The sequence below is a fragment of the Bubalus bubalis genome, chromosome 11 (genome assembly GCF_019923935.1).
Source record: "Bubalus bubalis isolate 160015118507 breed Murrah chromosome 11, NDDB_SH_1, whole genome shotgun sequence".
Lineage (NCBI taxonomy): Eukaryota > Metazoa > Chordata > Mammalia > Artiodactyla > Bovidae > Bubalus > Bubalus bubalis.
The window spans coordinates 67,898,474-67,924,465 of NC_059167.1; the positions used below are offsets into that span (position 1 = coordinate 67,898,474).

A 25,992-nucleotide genomic window follows, 5' to 3' on the forward strand; every position below is an offset into this window, starting at 1 on the left:
TCCTATTTAAACTCCTGATGTGATAGTCTTGAAACTTAAAAGCAGTTTCATTTAGTGGATATATATCACATAGAAAGTGGTAAGATTCCTCCCAAATGTCTCAGCAAGTATGTTGCATTTGATACATTTAATATAAAGAGAGGTTTGCAAACTGCATAAAATGTTTGTCGAGATGGTTGAATATCTTTGCTTGGATGACGGAGCTGTTCCAAAATTTAGAATAAAATAAAATTACCCAGCAAATGAAAATGCCTAATATAACAAATTTTGCCTTAGTGAATCTGTATTGTAGAAGCTTCAGATTCCATTTTAATTTTTCCTGAACTATGAGTTGCTTTGAGTATTTAATATTTTCTTTTGATACATTCTGTAGTTGGCCAAGAATTCAGGAAAACCCGTGGTTATGATTGACAGAGAAAAGGAAAAGCTGGTTGAACTTTTGAAGGACTTAGACGATAGTGATTCAGGGCTGTCCAGTTCTGAGGTAAGTAAACTCTGATATTCTACAGGCTCCACATGTCTTAATTTTTATTTTTAAAATCATGTTGTTGATCAAATAGCAAAAATTGCAGTAATTTTTCAAATTATGAGGCAATATTTTTAACTTAAAAAAGTCCTGTTTTACAAATTTACTTTTATCGAAATTTTCCAATTTATTCTTGTTGATTCATTATTGACTCTGTCATTATAAGAGTGACCTACACGTTGGCTTTCACAATAATACCCTCTGCCTGTGATGTGACGGGCTTGCTCATTGATGACATAGAGATATGTTTCTCTGGATCCTTTTATTTTGGACATTTCTTATTATCCCTAAACCAATTCCACATAATTTCAGTGTAATCTTTAGTAATCCTTAAGACCACCATCCAGCTCCTGTCCAGGTAACGTTGGGTATTCAGTTCCCTGAAGAGTCTGGGGCAAGCACAGGCTGAGTCTGAGGAGTGAATCCGTGGTGTGAATGTGAGTCTTTATAGGGCCTGGGCAGGTCACGTGAGTAACGCAGGCTCAGCATTTGCACTTGTTTGCATACTAAACTTCTAGCCCTATTCTTACTTCCACAAAGAAATACATTGTCCTGTGTTCCTTGAAACTCTTAGCGCTGTCATCTAATTTTTATTCCCCTGTGTTTAATAGAGATAATATGGTGACTGCTGCTGACACCCTGGAGCAGCCTTTTACCTAGCACATCTGCGCATCCGTCCCCTGCCGTGACTCCTTCTCTGGAGAATTGTCCTGGGCTAAATGGGAGCTGGCCAGTCCAGGAGAGGACGGCACCCGCCCCCCCACCCCGCCCGGCCCCTTTGTTTCCTCACCTTGAAATAGGATGAGCTGTGTGCTGCAGTTTGTCCTCCAGAGCTTCCTCAGGGGTCAGTCGGTCTTCAGCTGAGACAACACCCTTGTCTGGCTTTGTTCCCTGGTTCCTAGCCTGCTTTCCTCACACCTCTAAGCCTGAAAGCACTCTTCCGCTAAGTCACTTAAACAGGAATCTCTGCCTCAGGTTCTGGGTCTAGGGAACCCAGCCTAAGACATGTAGGTTCAGAGGGCAGTTTTAGCTCTGGCTAAAAAGCAGTGCATGTGCAGCAATACCTGGGCCAGTATGCCAGTCAGTGGCTGCTGCTGCTGCCTAGAAATCCCCGCCCAGGGCTGCCTGGATCCTCCAATTTGTCAAGAGAAGCTAGAAATTCAGATTAAAAGAAACCAATTCTCTATCATTCCCACTCCAAGAAAGGCTGGTGTATATTCCTCCAGGTTATGTATTCACAACTGCAACTGTGTTCTGGCGAAATGGAAAATGGATCTGCAGACACTGGAGGTGGTTTAGGAGACACTGTGTTCTGGTGAAATGGAAGATGGATCTGCAGACACTGGAGGTGGTTTAGGAGAGTGGTTGAGCGCTGGCTTTGGCAGACTGGCCAGAAAGCAGAATCCGTCACTTCCCAGTTCTGTCGCCTTAGAAAGTTAGGTCTTCTCAGCTCAGTTTCTCCTGGACGGAAATCTAAAATGGTCTCACTGGACTAGGATCAGAGTGTGGGTAGTGGACTGCTTTCCTTTCTAGAGGTTCTTCAATAATTAATTAATTTCTAAAATCTTACGTCTTAACAGGGCAGGATCTTTGGTATGCTTTGATTTCCCTCTTCTCCCATTTGTTCTCCTCTAGAGTGCATTGAAATCACTTGGAATTTTAGTTCCAGGATGTTATAAGTTTTCCTTTTCAGGATGTTATAAGTTTTCCTTTTAAAAATGGTATGCTTCTTATATTTCAGGAATCTTTCTCAACAGTAGCCAAATTTTAAAACCACCTTATTACCTGTGTATTTAAACTCAACTAATTGTTTATTGGGGCTTCTCTGATGGCTCAGTGGTAAAGAATTGGCTGCAGTGGAGGAGACGCAGGAGTTGAGTTCTATCCCTGGGTCAGGAAGATCCCCTGGAGGAGGAAATGGCAACCCATTGCAATATTCTTGCCTGGAAAATGGACAGAGGAGCCTAGTGGGCTACAGTCCATGGGGTAAAAATCATTTTTCCTGAGTTATTTTTCTGGAATTAAAAGAATTCCCCTAAATATGATGCTGTGTAGATAATTTTTGAGTGTTTGCATATTCAAAAATTAATTCTTCTCCCACTTGAAAAGTGAAAGTGAAGTCGCTCAGTTGTGTCCAACTCTTTGCTACCCCGTGGACTGTAGCCCACAGGCTCCTCCGTCCATGGGATTCTCCAGGCAAGAATACTGGAGTGGGTTGCCATTTCCTTCTCCAGGGGATCTTCCCAACCCAGGGATCAAACCCGGGTCTCCCACATTGCTGTCAGATGCTTTAACTGCTGAGCTACCAGAGAAGCCCATATCTCCCACTTAAATGATGGCTTCAAATGGTAGCTTTAAATGGTGTTAACTAAATTCTAGATGTAAAATCCTTTTTGGAAGCTTGTAGGATTTTTCTCTTTATTTTTGAGTTCACCAATTTTATCAGAACTTATTTGTGTGCATCTTTAAAAATATTTTTGTTCTTGCATGGCGCCTTCTATGTAGGCACTTTTTACATGAAGGTTCAATTTTTTCATCTGTTCAGAAAATTATCTTCTGTTATTTCTTCTCTTATGTCATCTCTTTTTCTTTCCTTTTGGGCTTCCTATAAAGTGGGATATCAGGTGGGAATGGGATTAACTGCAAGTCACAGAAAACTTCAAAAACCATGACTTAAATAAGAAACTTACTTTTTTTTTTTTTCTGTAACAAGAAATCCAAGTGTAAGTAGCTAGTGTCTTTTGATCTTCTTGACTCATGGTCTTAATGTGTTTTTGTTTTTCAGCGTGCAAGATGACTGCTATATCTGTACATAATGTGTAAATTTTCCAGGCAGAAAGAAAGGGGGAAAGGAAAGGGTAAAAGAGATACCTCTGAAGCTTTGCCTTTTTGTTTGGGAAGCTGTGGTCTCCCCATGACTTCCACCTGCACCTCACTGGCCAAGCTAAGACTGCACGTAGTCATTCATCTCATACAGCTGTGCAGTCAAGACCGGGGATTCAAGGATTTCACTTCTTGTTTTTTTAGCAGAGGAAGGCGAAGGAGGAGGAGATTGGAAAAGGGGACCAGGTCAGTCTATGTACCAAGCCCATACATGGGTATAGAATCTCCTCCAGGATCTCTCCTCCAGGCCTTCAAGTATTTTTCTCATAATCTTTATCCTTTTTGTCATTTTGCTCATCTACATTCATTTTACAGTTTTCTGAGTTGAGTTTCAAACATCTCTATTTTGCTTACTTTGCTTGCGCAGCCCTCTTTTGAGATTGTTGCTATTTTTACAGTTATTATTTTTTAAACTAATATTTGCTGAAAGTTCTTTCTGCAAGTCCTCCGAGGAGAAGGTGTCCTTTTTTATTATCTGATGTGGCAGATATTTTATATGGAGATTCTATGATGCCAGATAGGTGGTGACACATGATGGAATAGAGATCAGAGGAGGAAGACGTGAATGTGGCAGGAAGGGACTGCCACTTTGAGGAAGGGACTGATCTATCTATTGTTTCCTGAAACGGTACCAGGCTTCTTGCCATGCTTCGGATTTGCTGTATTCTTTTAAGTGTCTGTATGTCCTTTTGGAGTGCTCTGCCACTTCACCTCTGACAAATCCAACGTAAAGAGGATGATTAACATGGTAATTATGTTTGAATTCCTCAGAACTCATGCCTGCTGGTTGTACCTTATAGTGGCATGTTTCATTGCATGGATGTAATGTTCTCTTCAATTTGTCTAGGATACTTTGAATTTGTTAAAGATTTTTCCCTATGTTGGGAACTCACAACTACTAATGACTTTCCCCAAAGCTGGAAGCCTCTGCTGTCACCCTTCCCAGCAAAGTGGGTTTTGCATCAGATCTTAAATTTCTCACATCTAAATCAATATTAGACGGGTGAATCTGATTGTAGACCCTCATTACTGGCCTGAATCCTAGCTGTAAAGCAGGTGGTGAAGAGCATTTTCTGGATTCTGTCTTAGGGAGGTGAGACTCCTACACATTGCAAGTGTAGTCTGCCTACTACATGTTACATACTTGTATGCAGTTCAAGAAGCAACAGTTAGAACCGGATATGGAACAATGGACTGGTTCCAAATTGGGAAAGGAGTACGTCAAGGCTGTATATTGTCACCCTGCTTATTTAACTTATTTGCAGAGTACATCATTTGAAATGGTGGCTGGATGAAGCGCAAGCTGGAATCAAGATAGCCAGGAGAAATATCAATAACCACAGATACCCAGATGATACCACCCTTAAAGCAGAAAGCAAAGAGGAACTAAAGAGTCTCTTGATGAAGGTGAAAGAGGCGAGTGAAAAAGCTGGCTTAAAACTCAATATTCAAAAAATGAAGATCATGGCATCCAGTCCCATCACTTCATGGCAAATAGATGGGGAAACAATGGAAACAGTGACAAACTTTATTTTCTTGGGCTCTAAAATCACTGTGGATAGTGACTGCAGCCATCAAATTAAAAGATGCTTGCTCCTTGGAAGAAAAGCTATGACCAACCTAGACAGCGAATCAGAAAAGCAGAGACATTACTTTGCTGACAAAGGTCCGTATAGTCAAAGTTATGGTTTCTCCAGTAGTCATGTACAATGTGAGTGCTGGACGATAAAAAAGGCTGAGCGCTGAAGAATTGATGCTTTTGAACTGTGATGCTGGAGAAGACTCTTGAGAGTCCCTTGGACAGCACAGAGATCAAACCAGTCAATCTTGAAGGAAATCAACACTGAATATTCATTCGAAGAACTGATGCTGAAGCTGAAGGTGCAATACTTTGGCCAGCTAATGAGAGGAACCGACTCATTAGAAAAGACCCTGATGCTGGGAAAGATTGAAGGCAGGAGGAGAAGGGGATAACAGAGAATGAGATGGTTGGAGGGCATCACCAACTCAATCGACATAGCTTTGATCCACTTCAAAGAGATGGTGAAGGACAGGGAAGCCTGGTGTGGTGCAGTCCATGGGGTTGCAAAGAGTCAGACATGACTGAGCGACTGAACAACACCACATAATTTCCTTCTGTAACAGTATAAAACATGAAACATTTCAATTTCTGCTGCACTTAGTTGAACAGTTTCTTTTACCTCCAGTGTCATTTAAAAAGAATTCTATTCAAGCAAGAATTTAAAATTTATTAACCAATATTTAATCATTGATTCCATAATTTTTTTTTGTCAGATTCTTATTTCTCTTTTAGGTCATACAGTATTTATATCACTTTTACTTAGGAAAAAAGATCAGAATTTATTTGTGACTAGTTAGATTTTCTTTATAATTATGTGTAATTTTCATATGCCACCTTGCAAGTATATTTTAAATGTTTATTGCTATAGTATATCTTATATGGATATAGTATAATCTCAATTTCTCCCTATTTTCAGACTTTATGCAATTATCCTTTTATAAGTAACAAGGCAAAAAAATTCAGTGTTCTGGGTTGCACGAAATGGAGGCAAATTTTGGTTAAAGAAGGGAGAAAATGAATTTTGGGGGAGACTTGGGTAGTTCAAAGGCACAGTGGAAAGTTTGAAGGACCAAGTTTGTAAACCAGGCAGAAATCAAGAAAATGGCCAGAAAAAAATATCCAGAAAATGGCCCTAGAAACTCCTCAGAAGCAGGCTGGTTCAGGGTTGCGCTGCAGCCGCCAGACGCCAGACACCCATGCTAGCGAGCGCGGCCGCCGCCCTCCCTGCTCCAACACCGGCTCCTCGCTGCTGTTGCTGCCACCGTTCATCTCGTCCCACCTTCCTGGCGTCTTTGAATCTCTCTCTCCTTCAAGGGTCAAAGTCCAGGCAGGGTGTTTACTTCCAATTGACTGAATCTAGTTCATTTGCTTGTCTTCTTGATGCCAGTGGGTAGGGAGAAGGAGTGTCTGGTGGGGACCTGTTCCCTAGAGAGGCTTATGCAGTATTAATGTCACTGAAGCAGGAAGGGAGATAGGATGCTGGGGCCAGGGAGAGACACATGTTAAGTCTTTCTGCATACGTTTTTGCATGTACTTTTTCTGGTTACCACTTAGGGATTGATCCCTGGTTTTAGAGTCATGAAACCAAAGGACATGAAATTCTAATGCTTCCTTGCCCTCCATCTGCCCCTTTATTGTTAGTGTTCTTCATGGGTCTTCTGTCTTCATGCTTCTCTTTGTGACCTCACCCATTCCCATGCTCTGAGGGTTTGAACCACTATAGAATTATGGGTGAGTCCAAAATACTTATTTCCAAGTCTCTATCTTGAACTTCAGACAAACATATTTAACTACCTGATATAATCTGTGGATATCCTAGGGATATCTGTGAATATTGAAAGGCCCCAAACAGAATTCATTATCATTTGCCTCCTCAAACCTACTGTGTGTCTGGGTTTTTCTTATTTTGATCCATATGACCACTATCCCTCTAGTTGATAAAAATCAGAAATTTGGTTTTTATGCTTGATTCATACTCCTCCCTCATTCTTCCATCTAATTATCTCCAGATTCTGTACATTCTGCTTCCTAAGTATCTCTGGAATTGGTTCTGTGTTCTGCATTCCTAGGAAACATTCCAAGTTCAGACATTCATCACTTTTCTTTAGATTGTGGCTTTTGCTTCTTAACTGGATTTTCTGCCTCCCATCTCACCCTCACCAGCTCCAGTTTTAAAGTGCACAGCTATTGTGTTGTTTCTCTAATATGTTACTAACATTGATTATTTCCTTTAGGAAGCCTTTCCAAACACTTTTTCTCCTTGCTCTTTCCTGTTCAGAGAGGCTAGTTGACCCTCCCTGATCCCCATGGAGCCCTGGATTTACCAATACTTTTCACACCTTGTTAAAATCTTTGCTGTCAAGGGACTAAGAACTCCTAAAGGCAGGAATGTGTGAGATTCATATTGAATCACTAGTGCCCAGTATAAGGCCTCCCCACAGTAGGGGATTAAAAAAACTTTTTAATCTATTTTTTAATTGAAGGGTAATTGCTTTACAGAATTTTGTTATTTTCTGCCAAACATCAACATGAATCAGCCACAGGTATACATATGTCCAGTAGGGGATTTTTGAATGAAATATTATGAATGGCTTTTAACCTGTGAAGAAACTAAAATTGAGGTTGACACACATACATTGTTGATACTATGTATAACATAGATAACTAATGAGAACATACCATATAGAGCAAAGAACTCTCCTTAATGCTCGGTTGTGAGCTGAATGGGAAGGAAATCCAAAAGAGGGGATATAGGTATACATATACATATATTCCAGAGAAGGCAATGGCACCCTACTCCAGTACTTTTGCCGGGAAAATTCCATGGACAGAAGAGCCAGGTAGGCTGCAGTCCATGGGGTCGCTAGAGTCGGACACGACTGAGCGACTTCAGTTTCACTTTTCCCTTTCATGCATTGGAGAAGGAAATGGCAACCCACTCCAGTGTTCTTGCCTGGAGAATCCCAGGGACGGGGGAGCCTGGTGGGCTGCCAGTCTACGGGGTCGCACAGAGTCAGACACGACTGAAGCGACTTAGCAGCAGCAGCATATATATATTCATTTTGCTGTACAGTAGAAACCAATACAACATTGTAAAGCAACTATACTCTGATAAAAATTAATTTAAAAAACTAAAAATAAAAAAGAGAAACTAATGTTGGTTGAATGGCCAGTTGTGATCTTGAAACTCAAATGACCGAGTTTATAGACTCAATTACTTTTCAGGGACAAATTTTGAAAATAACATGTCCACTATAGTGTAAACATGATTTCTTCCTATTCAACAAACCACTTTTCCAGAGTGGAGATCTATGGATGTATGAGACTCAGACTTTGAGGCTAAGAGATTTATTCCATAGTGGGAAAACCCTGCAAAATATAAGAATATACTTTACTCAGAGTTGGTGGATGATGAAACCTTAAACTATTTAATTCTTTTCTTGTACTATCCCAAGTTAATTCTATTTTTTTAATTAAAAAATTTTATTTGTTTTTGTGAGGAGCATTGATGTGGGGATCCATATGACCCACATCATAGGTATATTTTGGGAAAAATGTAGTGTGAGAATGACCTGGTGACCCTTGTTTCCTTTTAGGGAGGTCAGTGTGGCTGGCTGGTCCCAGGAGAAGGATACACGCTTGCAGTCACCCAGCATCAGCAGCTTGCTGAAATTGATACAAAACTCCAAGAACTTTCTGCCACCTACCCAACAATTTTCAGCTCTTCCCCAAGACCAGAACATCAGAATGATAAGGTATATTTGATTCAAGAGCCTATAGATTTCAGGTTTATATGTACCTATGCTAGTTCACATCATTTGACAATCTTCTTGTTAACTAAAGAGATTTCTTCCCAATTGCTTTTCCCACGACTATAATTGTAGTGATAGTGATTTCCACAGCAGTATGTATTTTCCCTTGCTGGCTTTCTGTTCATTGTTCTTTCAGTTGATAATTTGCTAGGATGGAGTTACTGAGGAAATATTTATTTTAATATCTTTATGACTTAAGCTAATTCTTGATCATGAACAGAGGAGAGGAGAGGGAAGAGAATCAACACAGCACTCATTCCTTTGAGAGCTTTATTTCTGCCTGTTCCTTGGTTCTGCTGCTGCTGCTGCTAAGTTGCTTCAGTCGTGTCCGACCCTGTGCGACCCCATAGACGGCAGCCCACCAGGCTCCCCTATCCCTGGGACTCTCCAGGCAAGAACACTGGAGTGGGTTGCCATTTCCTTCTCCAATGCATGAAAGTGAAAAGTGAAAGTGAAGTCGCTCAGTCATGTCCGACCCTCAGCGACCCCATGGACTGCAGCCTTCCAGGCTCCTCCATTCATGGGATTTTCCAGGCAAGAGTACTGGAGTGGGGTGCCATTGCCTTCTCCGTCCTTGGTTCTAGGAGTTAGCAATGATAGTCACCTGTCCCTTACTCTGCCACATTCTTCTAGCTCCTTTAATTTAACAAGCAATGAAGCTCACCATATGGGTTTCCCTGTGGCTCAGTGGTAAAGAATCTGCCTGCAGTACAGGAGACTTGTAGGAGATGTGGGTTCAATCCTTGGGTCAGGAAGATCCCCTGGAGAAGGAAATGGCAACCCACTTCCAGTATTCTTGCCTGGAGAATCCCATGGACAGAAGAGCCTGGTGGGCTACAGTCCATGGGGTCTCAAAGACTCAGACTCAGTTGAGTGACTAAACAACGAAGCTCGCCATGCTGATGACCTCTATCCTGTGAGGGTTCTTCACTTGATAGTTCCCCCAGATATTCTTTGATGTAGCTCGTGGAAGGTGAAGAAAAGCAGAAGGATGACAGCATCTTTGGAAAACTAAATTCTTTTCCTGCCCTAGGTGTCAGTATTTTGTGGGATCTAGTTTGCAGTTGGGTGGTAATTTTGCCTGAAGAGAAAATGGCTGGTCATTTGTTAGTCTACTAATCCTCCATCAATTTTGTAAACATAACGCCAAGTCATTTTCTGTACAATATTAGATGCATGTGATTTTACTTGTTTTAAAAAAATTTAAATAATATCAGTAGTCTATAGGTAATAATTCTTCTGTATAGTGAATCTTTTCTTCAAGCTGTCAGTTGAAGATTAGGGATCTGGATTTGGGTCAGTTTTCCCTTAACTACCTTAAGGGAAAGGAGCAGTGTTAATATGTTCCCAAGAAAGTTTGGTTGTGAGGGAACCTTTATGGAGTCATCACAGCTTCCTTAGATTACATTCCTAAGGACCAGGCACAGCTGCCTCTGAGCCCTTTACACAGCTCAGTGGTGGTAGTGGGAACCACTGTTTTCTGGATTGGGGGCAGAGTTCTAAGCGAGAACTATAGGATCTCTGTCCTCACCCCAGTATACCCCAGGACTTTGATACATCGGCACTTTTGCTGCTAGGTTATTTATGTTTACTGGGTACCCATTCCCAAAAGGAGGAAGCCAGGACAGGGGAATAAAATTGTTCAGGGATATTCTTTGTTCTTTCTCTGTTATAGCTGATTTTTGTTGTTGTTATTGTTGTTAGATTTCAAAGGCTGCTGAGATCTCAGAGCTGGATAATGGTCCAAAATACAGAAAATGTCTTTTTCACAAACATCAAATGTTATTCTTGAAAGAGAAACTTAGAATTTAGAAATTTGTTAGATGACAGTGATCAGATGCTGTCATTGTCATCTAAATCACATTTCAAAGTTAGCATTTATGATTTAAACAAAATATTTAAAAAATAATAAAAGGGAAAACTAGTACATTACTTAGTTGTAACATACTGATATTATATATTTTTATGTGAAACAAATTATATTTAGAGAAAAGATAAAACTGCATTTTGGGACTCCTACTGGATGCAGAAACAGAAATGTGACATCCTAGTTATTGAAAGGAGGTAATTAATGCTCCTTGTATGCAAAAAAAAAAAAAAATCTTTTGAGCTTTTATTAAATCTCCTGTTGGCATTTCCTCATTTCTAACTAAAACCAGTATTGCACATTGAATTTCCAGGCTAGAAATGCTAGCATGGCAGATTACTTTACGGATATTATTTTTGGATTGGAATTCTTTTTGAATAATACACTGAAAAGTATCTCAGGATAAACCCTGCATATCTGTTCAGTTGATGAATGGCCTCCAATCTATTGCGGAACCACAAATATTCATAATGCATAGTCATGGTGTTTTTAAGCTTTCTGCAAACCATTAACTCATCAGTAATTTTTCTCCATGTTCCTTAAGAAAAAAATGTCTTTTAAGTGGAATATAAATTTCTATTTTCAACAATCAATTAAACAAATGTTAATCAAGTGCTCACTGCATGCAAGGAATTGTAGAGCATTTAAAGATGAGTCAGGCACATATAGAACTGTGGAGTGAGAAAGCCTTGTTTCAGGTTCTGGCTCTTCCACTTACTGGCTCTGAGGACTTGGGTGTTAATTAGAAGCACTTTAAACCTCAGTTTCTTCATCTGTATAATAGTAATGATAATATTATTCCTGAGGGTTCTTTTAAAGTGTAGGTGAGTTACAAGTTAATATGTGTAAAGTACTTAGCAAAGTGTCTGACCCCAAACTCAGCCAAAGATGTTATTATTAATATAATAAGTAACTTAAGGAACTTATTGCCTTGTGAGAGGCACAGAATATATATAGATAACTGTGGTACAAGACATCATAGGTAAGAACAATAGAAGGCTATGAGCAAAGTGCTTTGCTGGTTCAGAGGAGAGAGGGAAAGCTCATCCATAAGGAATATCAAGAAAGTTCATTTCAAGTGATGGATAGGAGGAGGAAGAGAAACCAGTGAGTGAGGTAGAGGAGGTCAGAGTCCCTGGAGAAGGCCACCATCACATAGCATGAGGTTGAAAACTGGTGAAAATGGGTTAACTCATATAAAAAGTCCAGATTTCTATAGTTTCTTTTGAAAAATTAGAAAATCTGGCAACATTAGTCTTGAAGCCCTGATTGACAAAGTCTAGGACTGAGCTGAGTAGCAACTGCTGCTTTCCATGAAGCACAAGTTCTCCAATTTGCTACACCATCCATCACGCCATATTGTGTTGCCTACAAAACATGGGCCTACTTCTTGCATTTAAGTAACTTGCCCAGCCCCTGCCCAGGCCATCAAAACGTCTTTGAATGCCTGTTATTTTATGAGAGATGACGTGGTGGTGGAAGTTGAGTATCCAGATTAGTATGTGGCTTTACTTCTGACCTTAAAGCAGCTCGTAGGATACTAGAGGATAGGACATATAAACATAGACCATTTTGTGCAGTGGGCCGACTGTTCAGTGAAAGAAGTACCACAGTATGGGAACTTATCTTATGAGAAGTATGGAAAACATATGCTGGGGGAACACAGGGAAAGGAAAGTTTGATGAAGGAGTGGTATTTTAATAAGGAATGATATTTTTAAAATTCATTTGAAAGTTTTAAAATTTTGATCAAGAAAATAAGTTCCCAAACAAGTTGAAACACGCAGGGTTTCTGACTTACCTGACTGTGGCAACAATAAGATGCTAAACTGATAGGCACATAAGCCCAGGATGAATCAATAATTTGAGGGGCTCCAGAGAGTTGGAGAAGGCGATGGCACCCCACTCCAGTACTCTTGCCTGGAAAATCTCATGGACGGAGGAGCCTGGTGGACTGCAGTCCATGGGGTCACGAAGAGTCGGACACGACTGAGCGACTTCACTTTCACTTTTCACTTTCATGCATTGGAGAAGGAAATGGCAACCCACTCCAGTGTTCTTGCCTGGAGAGTCCCAGGGATGGAGGAGCCTGGTGGGCTGCTGTCTATGGGGTCACACAGAGTTGGACATGACTGAAGTGACTTAGCAGCAGCAGAGAGGTGACTCTGAGATGAAGGAAGTATTGGTTGTTGTGAAAGGGGCAGATGAGGAATCTCTTCCTTATGAGTTTGCTGATTACAATGTTCTCATGTAGGTGCCCTTGCTGTTAGCTTCATGGAGATGTTTTAAAAGCAGCATTTGGCTTTCACATATCTGATTTCTTTAGTGTAAAACAAAGCTTGTGGTCACTTTCAGAAGAAAGAATGGCTGCTGTTGCTGTAATGTGAGTAATATCATGTGGTTGCAGTTTTACATCTGCTTTTTATTTTCATTCATCATAGCAAAAGAGAACTAATTGAAGCAATTTTTTTCCTTAGGATCTGCGGTTTAACTGTGCATACCTTTTTGTATCCATCCCCTAACCTCCAACAAATCAGTTATTTCTTTCCACGTACTGTAAATCCCACCATAAAATTGAGTGATGTTCTATAATTTAGTTACTGTATTTCTTATTTGCAGCTGTGTTACATTCCAGCTTTCTCCAGAAATATCCAAGATATAGGCGTTATGTAAGCACTCAGTTTAAGTCCTTAGCAACTGGATTCAATAATAAATTCTATTCAGTTTGGCTCTTGTAAAGAAGTGTAATTTATTCATCTCCCATGCAATCAGTCTTATTAAATCTAGCATTCCAGTTCATCATTAGATTTTGTTTTCCTGGTTGGGAGAGAATGTTCAGAAATGGCTCTCATTGACATATGAGGAATTTCTTTGTTCTTAACTCAGCTAGTTTAATTGACTATAAAGGTTTTCCTCAACTCGATTTATTTTCTTGTTTTTAAACTGTTGATTCAGTTGTATATGATTTTGATAAGACCAACAAATACTAACAAACATTTGATTGAGGAAAATTGTAGCTGTATTTACCTCTTCTATTGCCAAGAAAATTTTGACCAGCATTTAACTGTTTTTTGATCTCTTTCTGTTTCAATGTTAGCTAACCTTGAGGAAATATAAAACATGGTTTGATGTGTAATCTTAAAAGATGTTTTATTATTGAGTCCAGGAATTTGCAGAGTTCCAATAATGGCCATGCTGTTCACTTGACCTCAAATTACTTAACATGCTGATCAAGGTCAGGAACTGAGGAGTTTTTTTTATGTATGTTAGTCACAAGCACAGAAATCTTATTAACCATCTGTTCATTAAAAAATAATATAGAAGTATGCCATGAGAGCATGGGTTTCTGGATTGAGGAATAAACAGGAAGTTAGTTCAGACATCCTTGCCTCTAACCTGGCAAACACGTGCATGTGCAAGCTTGGTCATTCAGACTCTTTGTGACCCCCACGGACCATAGTCTGCCAGGCTCCTTTTGGTCCCTCCTCCAGGGGATCTTCCCGACCCAGGGATCGAACCTGCATCTCTTGTGTCTCCTGTATTGGCAGGCAGATTCTTTACCACTGCACCACATGGCAAACATTCCCAATTAAATCTGTGGAATTCTTGCTACCTGTGTTTTACAGATTACTTTGAAGTTTATATTTCTATTTCTTGGTTTTTCTATGCTAAGCCTCAAGATTTCTTTCATTTCATGGAAGTATTTCAAAATGATAAAAACAATCTGGCTAAAAGATTTTTTTCTTTAGTTTTAGTACTGCCACTGCCAGGCAAAAGATCCATCTGATGACAGGAAATAGCAGTAGCCTGTGGAAAAGCATACCATTTGCTTGAAAACACAGGGCAAGATGGCTTTGTTTAGGCAGGTTTGTATTTTTCTGGCCCTTAACTCAATCAATGCCTTATTTTCATATCAGATAACTTATGAAGGTGTGAGTAATTTCCTCTGTATTTGGCTTTTAGAAATGGGTTTACTTAGCTTCAAAGACCCCTGTTGGCTCAGTCAACATCACAGATATTTTTCTAAGCATGAACTTACAATCCCTAGGCAATCAATTAGTCAAATCGGCAAATATCTTGACCTCATGATCTGTTCTATTCTTGTGGCTCCTTAGATGTTCTGTGCATATTATAGAGAGCTTTTATGGAATTGAATTTTACTTGAACTGAATAAAGGCATTTCTGTATGACTCAAGAAATAGAGAAACAATATGCATGGTCAGAAAATCTGCTAAAAACTTTCACCCAGAGGAAATCAAGATCTTTCTGATGATCAGGAAAACAGACGGTACTGATTGGCACTTGGATGTGACAACAGAACCTCTCCTGGCACCACAGAGCTTCTTGAATATACCAGTATGCAGTCTTTGCCAGAACAGATGATTACCTTTTCTTGGCCTCTGCTTTCATCACATGCTGTCTTTCAAATATTTGTACTATATGGTTATGCTATCAGAGACAAAGACTGAGGGAAGATATTATATATCCTTGGCTTTAATTGTGGTGAATTGCAGACTCAGCTTTCAGAACTGGAAGAAACTTTCTCAGAAGAAGTTGAGACCAGGAAAGAAAAAGTGACTTGCAGAACTCGGCCAAAATCTAACCTTGAGACCAGTATCTTTTGGTACAGAGAGTCACGTTGTCAAGGCAGAATGAAGATAGGCTTGGTAATGTTCTGTTTTCTTAAAAATAAAAAATAATTTTTATGCATATGAAATCACTATAGGTTTACTGTAGAAAATTCAGGAAATACAGAAGCATCTAAGAAAAACAAGGTAAAATCAAGATTTTTACCTTACCTTACCATTTACCATCAAGCTAAATTTCCTTCCAGTCTATTTCTCGACAAGTCTGTGCACATACACACGTGCATACACAGTTAGAGTTCTGGGCAAGGAACATAAATTGACCCAGGTTGGATTTTGAAGATAATGAAATGAAGGAACTATTTATAGATTTAAAGAAAGGAGCCAATAAGGGATGCTGGGATACTCAGGGACTAGCACCAGGGGTTAGGGAAAAGAAAAATTGTACTGGAACTTGGGGAGGCTAGAGTTGTGGTAGAAGAATCTGCCATCCAAAATTGTAATCATATTGGGCATGAGCAGAGGATTAACCAACTCCTCCCTCTTCAGCAAGACAATTTGAGCTGTTTCTGTGGCAATCTGATGAAAGTTGGAATGTCAACAATGATAGGAGGCAACTTTGCTTGTGCTAAAAATGACCTCTGGATTGGAAGAATTATAGAGACCTGAAGGGGAAGCCATAAATGCAGTGATTCTTGTGGCTGGGAATGTCCCTTGCCGAGACCCAGGTAATGTACCTATGGAGTCATTTCAACAGATGAGGCTTCTATTGGATATGAAATATTTAAGCCAGGGTGGCTTCCTTGCCCCTCTACCTATGTTGTTATGATGTGGACTGCAGCAAAAACTCCCATTGGCCAGGGATACCTGACACTGTGTTTCCTGTCCTATAGCCTTATGAGTTGGGGCTTCCCAGGTGGCTCAGTGTAAAGAATCTGGCTGCCAATGCAGGAGACGCTGGAGATGTGGATTCAATTCCTGGGTTGGAAAGATGCCCTGGGGGAACAAATGGCAACCTACTCCAGTATTCTTGCCTGGAGAATCTCATGGACCAAGCAGCCTGGTGGGCTATAGTCCACAGGGTTGAAAAGAGTTGGACATGACTAAGCAGCTGAGCACTCATGCACTCATCTTTCTGCATTGACTGGCTCCAAGTGTGGCTTCTGTTTGCTTTTGAACATGAACATTCAGTTGAATCTAAGAAAATCCCCTTAATGGGCGTGTCAGGGATATATTGCTGCCCAAATCATAATGGCAAAGCAGGGAATGGAAGGGGAGAATACCCCAAACTCTTTTTCTTGCTGCCCTCCAACCTTCTAACACTCCTTCTCAACATTGGCTAAACCTAACCACAAGACAGAGGTCAGGGAGAAAGAGTGAGTGTCCCAGCTTGCATCAAATATTCATTATAGTTTATCATTCTGGTCTTATTAGTAGGCATTTGGCTAAGTTCATGAAGCTGCTCTGAATATTCATGTTCAAAGTTTGAGTCATCATTTTCATTTCTCTTAGATGGAGACACAGGAGTGGAATTGTTGAGTCATAGGATTAGACAAGCATTTAATTTTTTAAGAAACTGTCAAGCAGTTCTTAAAATGTTTGTGTCATTATATACTGATACCAACAACGTGTGAGAGTTCGCTTGCTCCATACCTCTCCAATGTTTAATTTTAACAAACTTTTTCCTTTGTCCTGTTTTAATGGCTATGTAATGACCTCATTGGGACTTTAATTTGCATTTCTCTGATGACTTAATGATGTTGAGGACTTTTTCATGGGCTTATTTGTCATTTATCTTTTTTTATGAAGTGTCTGTTCAAGTCATTTTAAAACTAGATTCTAATAAGTAATTATTCTTTTTTTTGTTGAATTGTGTGAATTCCTTGTATATATTGGATGCAAATCCTGTGTCATATTTATGTGTCATGTTTTTATCTCAGCCTGTGGCTTGTCTATTTTCTTAGTGGTGGCTTTGGATAAGTAAAGTTTAAAAATATTGATGAAGTCTGCTTTACAATTTTTTTTCTGTTTTTCTTTTTTAGCCTATCCAATGATTTTTAGAAAATCACAGTTGTAGATTTTTTAAAAATAATGTCCTTTAAAAGATATTTTTTCTATTTAAAAATGCAACCCAGTTTGTGTGTTTTTCAGGTCATTATATTCTATAGACTGACTATGTGCACACCAAATCCATATGTTTAAATATAATCCCCTGATTGTATTTTGAGGGGAGGCCTTTGGGAGTAATTTGGTCATGGGATGGAGCCCCCATGAATAGGGTTAGTGTCCTTGTAAAAGAGACCCAAAGAGCTTCTGTGTCCCTTTTATTATGTGAGGACATAGCCAGAAGATGACCATTTAGGAAGTAGGAAGCAGGCCTTCTCTAGATATGAAATTTGCCAGCACCTTGATCTTAGACTTCCACACCTCCAGAACTGTCAGAAATATATGTCTGTTGTTTATAAGCCACCCCGTCTGTGGTATTCTATAATAGCTCAAACAGATGGAGACATTGTGTATCTTAACTTAAAAGTGGGCCATAAAATGCTGGATGCATAGAGCTGCAGGGAGACCTTGGTACCAGCTATTACAAACTCCTCCTTAACATTAGGTTTCCTTCTTAAAGATCTTGTCACTTGTAATTTACTCAATGGATGCTTCTAGAGCTACCAGAAGCGAGTCCCCTTTGGGGGAAATAAGATGTAAAAGGGTCACCTCTTGAAATTGAGATATTCTTTAATAGTCTCTTCGTTAGAGCTTTATGCAATATGAATTTCATTAAAACATTGGTGTGATCAGAGTTCTGAGAACCGAAATTACAGTCTCTTGGCAGTGCTGATCAGCTTCAGGTTTGTGCTGGGTTCAGGGACCCAGGGTAGGGCCAGTCACGGTCCCTGTCTGGGCAGGGACAGTGTAGTGAGTGCAGTGAGGGAACATGTGGCATGAGTGGGAAAGAAATTGCCTTTACTGGGTGTGTCAGGAGATATTTTTTAGGGAAATATGTTTGTGCTGAGCTCAGAAAAGTAGGAGTCTCTATTAGGAGTTGGAAGGAAGAGGCATGGAGAGTGGAGAACTAGCAGTGGGCAATATCCCTGGAGTTTTGAGTCTGAGACCCAAGCAACAAGAGATGAGCCTAAAGAGCCATGAAGGAGTGAGGACTTTGTCCTTTAAGTCAGTAGTTCTCAAATTTTTGAGCAGTTGTTTCTTCAGGTGTCCCTAGTTCTTATCTATTGAGTCAGAGTCTGCAGGGTGGAGCCTGAGCCTTTGAATGTTTTCACGGGCTCTGGAGGTGACACCGAAGCACACCGGAGTCTGAAAACGACTAGTTCAAGTGAATGATGAAGAGGCAGTGAGCAAGAGAGAAAGGCCTTGAAGAAAAAGGCATTGAAAGTGAAATGGTGACCAACTCTATTTAAGGAATGAGAATGTGGGTAGATTCTGCCTAAGGCAACTTAAAAAATGTCATTTTTGCTTGTTACCTCATGACAATACAGAGTAGGAAATCTGTGGCAGAAATGTAGGAAGTTTAGTTATAGGTACAAGACCAGCTTTCTGTCAAGAAGTATCCATTTTAATTATCTGGAAATAATACTAACTTTGGGAGAATATGTTTCTGTCAATTCAAATATTGCTGATGGTACTGAAGCCTAATGAGATACTTCCATTACATAATGTTTATTCTTTTCAAAGGACATCTTCAGCCTGTATTTGTTAGTTATTAAGATTTCTGCATGCATGTGATGTACTGTGATGACTTTGGGGCTGGATCTTAAAGTTATTATCATTTTGCAGATGATGAAATTAAAGCTCAGAGAGGTTCTTTGATTCCCCTAAGGCCATCTCAGTCAGGAACCAGGAAAAGCCAGAGTTCAAAACTCCTGACTTTGAGAAGCCCAATTCTCTTCTCACTGTTGCACAACCACCTCTTGTTTTATGTACAATTGGACCTTCCCCCCCAAATAGGAAGGCATTAGAGAATTATTTCTAAGTATTATTTTGAAGAGAAGGAATATTGTATGAGAAGCAAAGCCAAACTTCAGGGCTCAGTTACTCTGGAAAAATGCGTAATGTTACGGTTTCAGCCTGTGTATGAATTTTTTTTTTTTTTAAAATTAGAAACCTGACCTTAATGGTGGTGATAGAAATACAGAAGTAACTCCAGGAGAAAAGGTTCTTCAAAACACCAAAGAACAACGGGATCAGCAGAATCGGTTGAGAGAGATAGATGAAAAGCTAAGAAAGATGAAGGAAAATGTGGTAAGTCTTTTTTTATTTAAAGTAACCATTTGATTGTATTAAAAGGTCCCAATTTCCTTTGACTAATTTATGACTGTTTTTATGTGTTACATTGGTCAGGAAAACATGGGGATTTGTCAGTAAAAATAAAAGCTAAAAGTGTAATTCATAGAACATAAAGTAGTATTATAATTAATTAATATGACAAAATAAACCTGTGAAATATTATCTGAAGTAAGAATAATGATCCATATGCCTATATTCTGTGTCTTAAGAGACATAATTATTCTTTTTTTGTGTGGAAAAATTTGGTAGTTAATCTGTATAAGATCATCTTTACATATTGAGCTTAAAGCTCAAATACTCCCACTTTTGGTTCATAAAAATATATTATTAATCATTAATATTCAGTTCAGTTCAATCGCTCAGTCATGTCTGACTCTTTGTGACCCCATGGACTATAGCACACCAGGCTTCGCTGTCCATCACCAGCTCCCAGAGTTTACTCAAACTCATGTCTATTGAGTTGGTGATGCTGTCCAACCATCTCATCCTCTGTCGTCCCCTTCTCCTGCCTTCAGTCTTTCCCAGTGTCAGGGTCTTTTCCAATGAGTCAGTTCTTCACATCAGGTGGCCAAAGTATTGGAGTTTCAGCTCCAGGATCAGTCCTTCCAATGAATATTCAGGACTGATCTCCTTTAGGATGGACTGGTTGGATCTCCTTGCAGTCCAAGGGACTCTCAAGAGTCTTTTCCAACATGACAGTTCAAAACATCAATTCTTCGGTGCTCAACTTTCTTTATAGTCCAACTCTCATATCCATACATGACTACTGGAAAAACCATACTTTTGACTAGACGGACCTTTGTTGGCAAAGTAATGTCTCTGCTTTTGAATATGCTGTCTAGGTTTGTCATAACTTTCCTACCAAGGAGCAAGCATCTTTTAATTTCGTGGCTGCAGTCACCATCTGCAGTAATTTTGGAGCCCCCCAAAATGAAGTCTGTCACTGTTTCCTTTGTTTCCCCATCTATTTGCTGTGAAGTGATGGGACTGGATGCATGATCTTAGTTAATATTAATACTCATTAATATTAATACATCCTAAATCCATCTTGAGCCTATTTCATGTTTTAATTGCTTGCCACTTAAAGATGCATTTTTGCTGATGAGAGAAAACTCTTAAATCAACTTAATTTTAAGACTGTTAGAAATGCTGTGTAATACTGTGATTTTTCCAGCTACCCATTGGATGTTTCTGAATTTTGGCTGCATGTTTAATTTTGGTTTTTAACCTAAAATGAATCATGGCAAGGCTGAACTTACAAGTCTACCTACATCATCTCCCAGGGCTGGTCAATCATAATCGTCAGCAGTATTTACTTTCTGTTCCCTACTAAATCCTACTATCTTGAGTGAACTTCAGGCCTCTTTAAGTGTTAACCAGTACTTCTATTTGTGGCTCTGTCTTACCACTGTTCCTTTTGAGTTTTTGAAAATCTTTTCTTTTTTGTCCCTACTTGTATCATCCTTCTCTCAGCATCCTTACCTCCTGTCTAACCTCTTATAATCTTGTCACTTTCTTCTCTCCTATTCCGTTTCATAAGCTGTTCCATGAGAGTAAGTATCAGGTAAGTGACTTTGATTAGATTCTGATCTCCTCAGAGCTCTTCAAGACTGTCCACCAATATTGACCAAGGTTCTTCACCGCTCACGGTCATGTCCAGCTGAACTGCTCTTGCTATTTGCCGCCATGGACAGCAGCACTGGCTCAGACTTAAAGGGTATCTCGGTCTACTAATAGGAGTCAGGGAGAAGGCAGTGGCCCCCACTCCAGTGCTCCTGCCTGGAAAATCCCATGGGCGGAGGAGCCTGGTGGGCTGCACTCCATGGGGTCGCTAAGAGTCGGACACAACTGAGCCACTTCACTTTCACTTTTCATTTTCAAGCATTGGAGAAGGAAATGGCAACCCACTCCAGTGTTCTTGCCTGGAGAATCCCAGGGACAGGGGAGCCTGGTGGGCTGCCGTCTATGGGGTCGCACAGAGTCGGACACATCTGAAGTGACTTAGCAGCAGCAGCCTTAGCAGTATAGGTTAGCAGGATAGTGTTGCTTCTGTTTTACACATCAAAGAAGAGGTAAGCAAAATGGATCACACTTGGATAGTAGAGTGACAAAGATAAGGAAGCTATTAAAACCAGGTCATATTAGGATTGTTGAAGAAGCTGGGTGTATTTATTTAGCCTGGTGAAGGAAAGATATGCATGCATGTGTGTGTGTATTCATGTATGTATGTATTCATGTGTGTGTGTTGTGGGAAGGAGGGGAGGAATGGTTTGGTAGAAAAATCACACATGATAACTTCCTAAAGAGATTTGAAGGACTGACATTAGAAGTATTAGTTTTCTTCTTTGTAGTGTAGGAAAAAGAAAACACGGTGGTTGGGAAGCCATAATGCCACAGATTCCTGGTAAATACTAGGGAAGAAAGTCAGAGTGATCTCAGTGGGAGTGGTCTATCTGGGGCAAGGTTTTCAAATTAGGCTTGAGTAACACTTGCTGGGTAGCTGTACAGAGGGTTTAGTATTAAGTCCCACTCCTGGGCATATGGGGCTTCCCTGGTGGCTCAGACAGTAAAGAACTTGCCTGCAATGAGGGAGACCTGGGTTTGACCCCCAGGTTGGTAAGATCCCCTGGAGGAGGAGGGCATGGAAGCCCACTCCAGTATTCTTGCCTGGAGAATCCCCATGGACAGAGGAGCCTGGTGGGCTACAATCCATGGAGTTGCAAAGAGTCAGACCAACTGAGCACAGCACCTGGATATATATTTGGAAAAGATGAAAGCTCTAATTTGAAAAGATACATGCATTCCACTTGGAAACAACCTAAATGGCCCTTGACAGATGAATGGATAAAGGAGATGAGGTACACTGGAATATTACTCATCCACTTTTGACTGTGTGGATCACAATAAACTGTGGAAAATTCTGAAAGAGATGGGAATACCAGACCACCTGATCTGCCTCTTGAGAAATTTGTTTGCAGGTCAGGAAGCAACAGTTGGAACTGGACATGGAACAACAGACTGGTTCCAAATAGGAAAAGGAGTTTGTCAAGGCTGTATATTGTCACCCTGTTTATTTAACTTATATGCAGAGTACATCATGAGAAACGCTGGACTGGAAGAAACACAAGCTGGAATCAAGATTGCCGGGAGAAATCTCAATAACCTCAGATATGCAGATGACACCACCCTTATGGCAGAAAGTGAAGAGGAACTCAAAAGCCTCTTGATGAAAGTGAAAGTGGAGAGTGAAAAAGTTTGCTTAAAGCTCAACATTCAGAAAACAAAGATCATAGCATACGGTCCCACCACTTCATGGGAAATAGATGGGGAAACAGTGGAAACAGTGTCAGACTTTATTTTTCTGGGCTCCAAAATCACTGCAGATGGTGACTGCAGCCATGAAATTAAAAGGCGCTTACTCCTTGGAAGGAAAGTTATGACCAACCTAGATAGCATATTCAAAAGCAGAGACATTACTTTGCCAACAAAAGTTCGTCTAGTCAAGGCTATGGTTTTTCCTGTGGTCATGTATGGATGTGAGAGTTGGACTGTGAAGAAGGCTGAGCACTGAAGAATTGATGCTTTTGAACTGTGGTGTTGGAGAAGACTCTTGAGAGTCCCTTGGACTGCAAGGAGATCCAACCAGTCCATTCTGAAGGAGATCAGCCCTGGGATTTCTTTGGAAGGAATGATGCTAAAGCTGAAACTCCAGTACTTCGGCCACCTCATGCGAAGAGTTGACTCATTGGGAAAGACTCTGATGCTGGGAGGGATTGGGGGCAGGAGGAGAAGGGGACGACAGAGGATGAGATGGCTGGATGGCATCACTGACTCAATGGATGTGAGTCTGAGTGAACTCCGGGAGTTGGTGATGGACAGGGAGTCCTGGCATGCTGCGATTCATGGGGTTGCAAAGAGTCGGACACGACTGATCTGATCTGATCTGATGAGACCACAACTAAAATTAAAAAAAAATAAACATGGGACTTCCTTGGCAGTCTAGTGGTTGGGACTTCACCTTCCAACGCAGGGGGTACAGGTTCAGACCCTGGTTGGGGAGCTAAGCTCCCATATGCCTCAAGGCCAAAAAGCCAAAGCATGGAACAGAAGCAATATTGTAACACATTCAATAAAAACTTTAAAAATAAATAAAGGAACAAATATATATATGTATACACACACACACACACACACACACACACACCATGGATAGCAGCTGGCCTCCCTTTGCCTTCTTCAACCTGGTTTCAATAAGTTATCTTTACTGTAAAAGAATCCTATACTGCCATCAAAAGAATGAGGTAGATCTATATATCTTGGAAAGATGTCTATGATACCATATGAAGGAAAAAGAGCCTGTTGCATAAGACAATGATGAGTATTATTCCATTTTTATAAACAAACAAAGCCATGGAAAAATCCTAGGATGATATGTATCAAATGCTTAAGAGTGTTTTTTTCTTTTAGTGTGGATGGGATAGATGGGGAGGTAAAAAAGGAAATTCACTTTCTATAGCATAAGCTATTGAAAGGGAAAAGTTTGTTGGGTTTCTGAGTGATTTTTATACTATTTCTCATACTTTTATATTCTAACTTATATGCTTATTGCAATTGTAAACAGAATAAATGTTTAAAAATATGGAACACATTGATGCATATGAAAGATTGCTACTTACTGTCCCTCAATAGGTGGTATTTATACATTTAGAAAAATAGAATGGGTCATCACAAGTAATAATGTTCAGCTTCACTAGTGATTAAAGTTCATATTTCAGCAACCATTAGGCACTATCTACATTTATCAGACCAGAAAAAACAATGGTAAATGGATATGATCATGTTACTATAGAGAGGTGTGGAGGTGGGTACAGTAATATTTGAATCTCATTGGTGTGAACGTCACTGCTGAACGTCATCGCTCAGTTACTCAGTTGTGTCTGACTCTTTGGCACCTCATGATTGTAGCCCACCAGTTGCCTCTGTCCGTGGAATTTTCCAGGCAAGAGTACTGCAGTGGGTTGCCATTTCCTACTCGAGGGGATTTTCCCTGCCCAGGGATTGAACCCACATCTCTTGTCTCTTATGTCTCCTGCATTGGCAGGCGGATTTTTTTTTTACCAATAGTGCCATCTGGGAAGCCCTTGAACTTCATAAGTAGTTTTTTAAATTGGTTGCTTTTGCTTTTGGAAAGCAATTGTTCAATTGTTGTAGCAACAACTATTATACTTTTTATATTTTTGACCTACATAATTCTAAAGAATGTTTTAGAAATATTTCTGAAGAAATAACACCCAAACCAAACCAAACAAGAAATAACTTAAATGCTCTCAAATATAATGTTAAAGCATTTATACAACCTTAACCCATTTAATACTATCATGGGACTAATAAAATAACAAGTATGTGGATTTTGTCAGTAAAGGACTTTTGATTGGAAATGAGTGGTATAAAACATAAAAATTCTAGGGACTTCCCTGATGGTCCAGAGGTTAAGACTCTGCGCTTCCAATGTGCAGAGTTTTAGTTCCTTAATCAAGAAACTAAGATCCCACATGCTGCATAGCACAGTCAAAAATTAAATAAATAAATAGAATGAAATTAATAAAAAAAGTTCTAGATGGATTCTAAGTATCAGCTATAACTATGTAATGTAGATATGTATATATACTGACAGTTGTCTGAAGGGAAATACATGTGTTAATAGCTTAGCTTTATTTTTCCACAAGAAAAGCTTTATTAATTTCCACAAGAAATTAAAATTTCTTTACTCCTAAAGAAAGAGTCATAATTGAGGCAATTTCTAATTTTCTTGTTTTATTTATATACATTTTAATCCTTTAACGTAATGATGAACTTTTTGGGTAATTTAAAGAAATAATTCATGTTTGGTCTTATTTTTCTGAGGTATCGAGTGTTCCATTGTGATAATAAAACCAAGAGGATGTTTTAAAAAATAAAGAACATCTTTAATTTCTAGGATAAGATAAAAATTCCTTTAATGAAGCTGCATAATAATTCTAGCTTTCACAAAAGAATTCAATTTTAGTTTTTGCATTTTCTAAGAAAGAGTAGTCAGTATAATCTATCTCATTTACTCCTTTAATGATAAAATTTTCTCAAAGATGTTTTGTTACTATTGTCAGGAACTGCTTTCCATGGTTCCATTCATTCTAAATACACTGACCATACTTTTTACGTCTTTATTGTGTCTCTTTTCGAATCTCAGTTTGAACTTAATTCATTTTTTTCATCATTTGGAAGTCTCTACTATTTCTTTCTACATTCTTTTGCTTTTTGGTTTCCTGGAAACCACTGAGCCTGACCTTGTCTGGTGAACTGCATTGTCAAGATTGCATCAAAATGTTTAGTACTTGAAGTCTTGTTGCTGAGCATTGAAGATAAGAATGCAGTTCACAAAGGGTGATAAATCCTTGT

The 25,992-nt window shown here is 39.6% G+C and overlaps 1 protein-coding gene across 2 annotated transcripts in view; it reads left to right on the plus strand.

Annotated features, from left to right (window-relative positions):
- Nucleotides 1-25,992, plus strand: part of FSIP1 (fibrous sheath interacting protein 1) — a 217,394-nt gene that overhangs the window by 48,115 nt on the left and 143,287 nt on the right. The window contains exons 8-10 of one of the 2 annotated variants that reach the window (XM_025295937.3): nucleotides 374-484; nucleotides 8,588-8,746; nucleotides 19,372-19,512. In XM_025295937.3, coding sequence (XP_025151722.3) covers nucleotides 374-484; nucleotides 8,588-8,746; nucleotides 19,372-19,512 — 411 coding nt within the window. The remainder of the gene's footprint in view (nucleotides 1-373; nucleotides 485-8,587; nucleotides 8,747-19,371; nucleotides 19,513-25,992) is intronic. The other variant, XM_006073019.4, reaches the window with a different exon arrangement.